The sequence below is a fragment of the Trachymyrmex septentrionalis genome, unplaced genomic scaffold (assembly GCF_001594115.1).
Source record: "Trachymyrmex septentrionalis isolate Tsep2-gDNA-1 unplaced genomic scaffold, Tsep1.0 scaffold6, whole genome shotgun sequence".
NCBI lineage: Eukaryota > Metazoa > Arthropoda > Insecta > Hymenoptera > Formicidae > Trachymyrmex > Trachymyrmex septentrionalis.
This window is the reverse complement of record NW_017305778.1, coordinates 3,844,359-3,845,204: the sequence shown is the minus strand read 5'-3', so window position 1 is coordinate 3,845,204 and position 846 is coordinate 3,844,359. Positions and strand designations below refer to the sequence as shown.

The window sequence follows — 846 nt, the reverse complement described above, 5'->3', positions numbered from 1 at the left end:
TTAATAGAAATGTGAACATAAGTTGTTTCTTTACTAATCGTGATAACGGTCACGTGATACTTTCGTATTTCATCCAACATCGTGATTTAACGCAATACGCAATTGTCATAAAAATAGCACCGATTATCGGACAAATTAAAAATAATCTTATTAGCTGAACGAATCTAACGATTATTTCAATTTTAAAAAAATTCCAAGCAACGATCGCCTTGCTCGTGCATGCGCGCGCGCGGGTACTTACCTTAAGATGGCGGCGCGATCGCCGAGGGGAAGGCGATCGAGTGAATCGAGTCGAGCCGAGGTGAGGCGCGCCGAGCGGAGCGGAGAGGAGAGTGTCATTCGCGTTCGAGGTTCGAGTGCGTACGAGACGGTGGAACAATGGTCGCGCGCCGGGGTGATTTACCGTTTCTTGCTACCGTTACCGTCGTTACCGCCGCCGTCGTCGTCGCCGAGGGTGGCTGTACTCTGTAAGGACTAGTGGCGTCGCGCGCAAGAAGGCGGGGACGAAGGATTGCTTTATCGGTGCGTGAAACGTAACAGAATGCTTGTTCCTTTTGCGGACGTACGTGCGCGGCACCGGGACTGGATATAATACCAAGAGCTACGCCACGCGCCGCGCGTTCTTCGCTTCTTGTGATACACGCCTCCTCCTTGGGCATGCCAACGCTTTGAGCCAAAATGGCAGCCACGTTAACCGCCGAGCAGGAACAAGTGAGTATTATCCTGAACCTTGCGTGTTTTCTCTCTCTCTCTCCACAGATACGTTTTCCGCGATCGAACATGATTAGATACGTCGGGATCGCCACCATCATCACCGTCATTATCTTTATCATCGTCGTCGTCATT

The 846-nt window shown here is 50.6% G+C and overlaps 1 protein-coding gene across 1 annotated transcript in view; it reads left to right on the top strand.

Annotated features, from left to right (window-relative positions):
* Positions 1-349: 349 nt before the first annotated feature.
* Positions 350-846, top strand: part of LOC108752354 (tyrosine-protein phosphatase non-receptor type 9) — a 17,360-nt gene continuing 16,863 nt past the window's right edge. Inside the window, exon 1 of the mRNA XM_018493146.1 lies at positions 350-711. Coding sequence (XP_018348648.1) covers positions 679-711 — 33 coding nt within the window. The 5' untranslated portion in view covers positions 350-678. The remainder of the gene's footprint in view (positions 712-846) is intronic.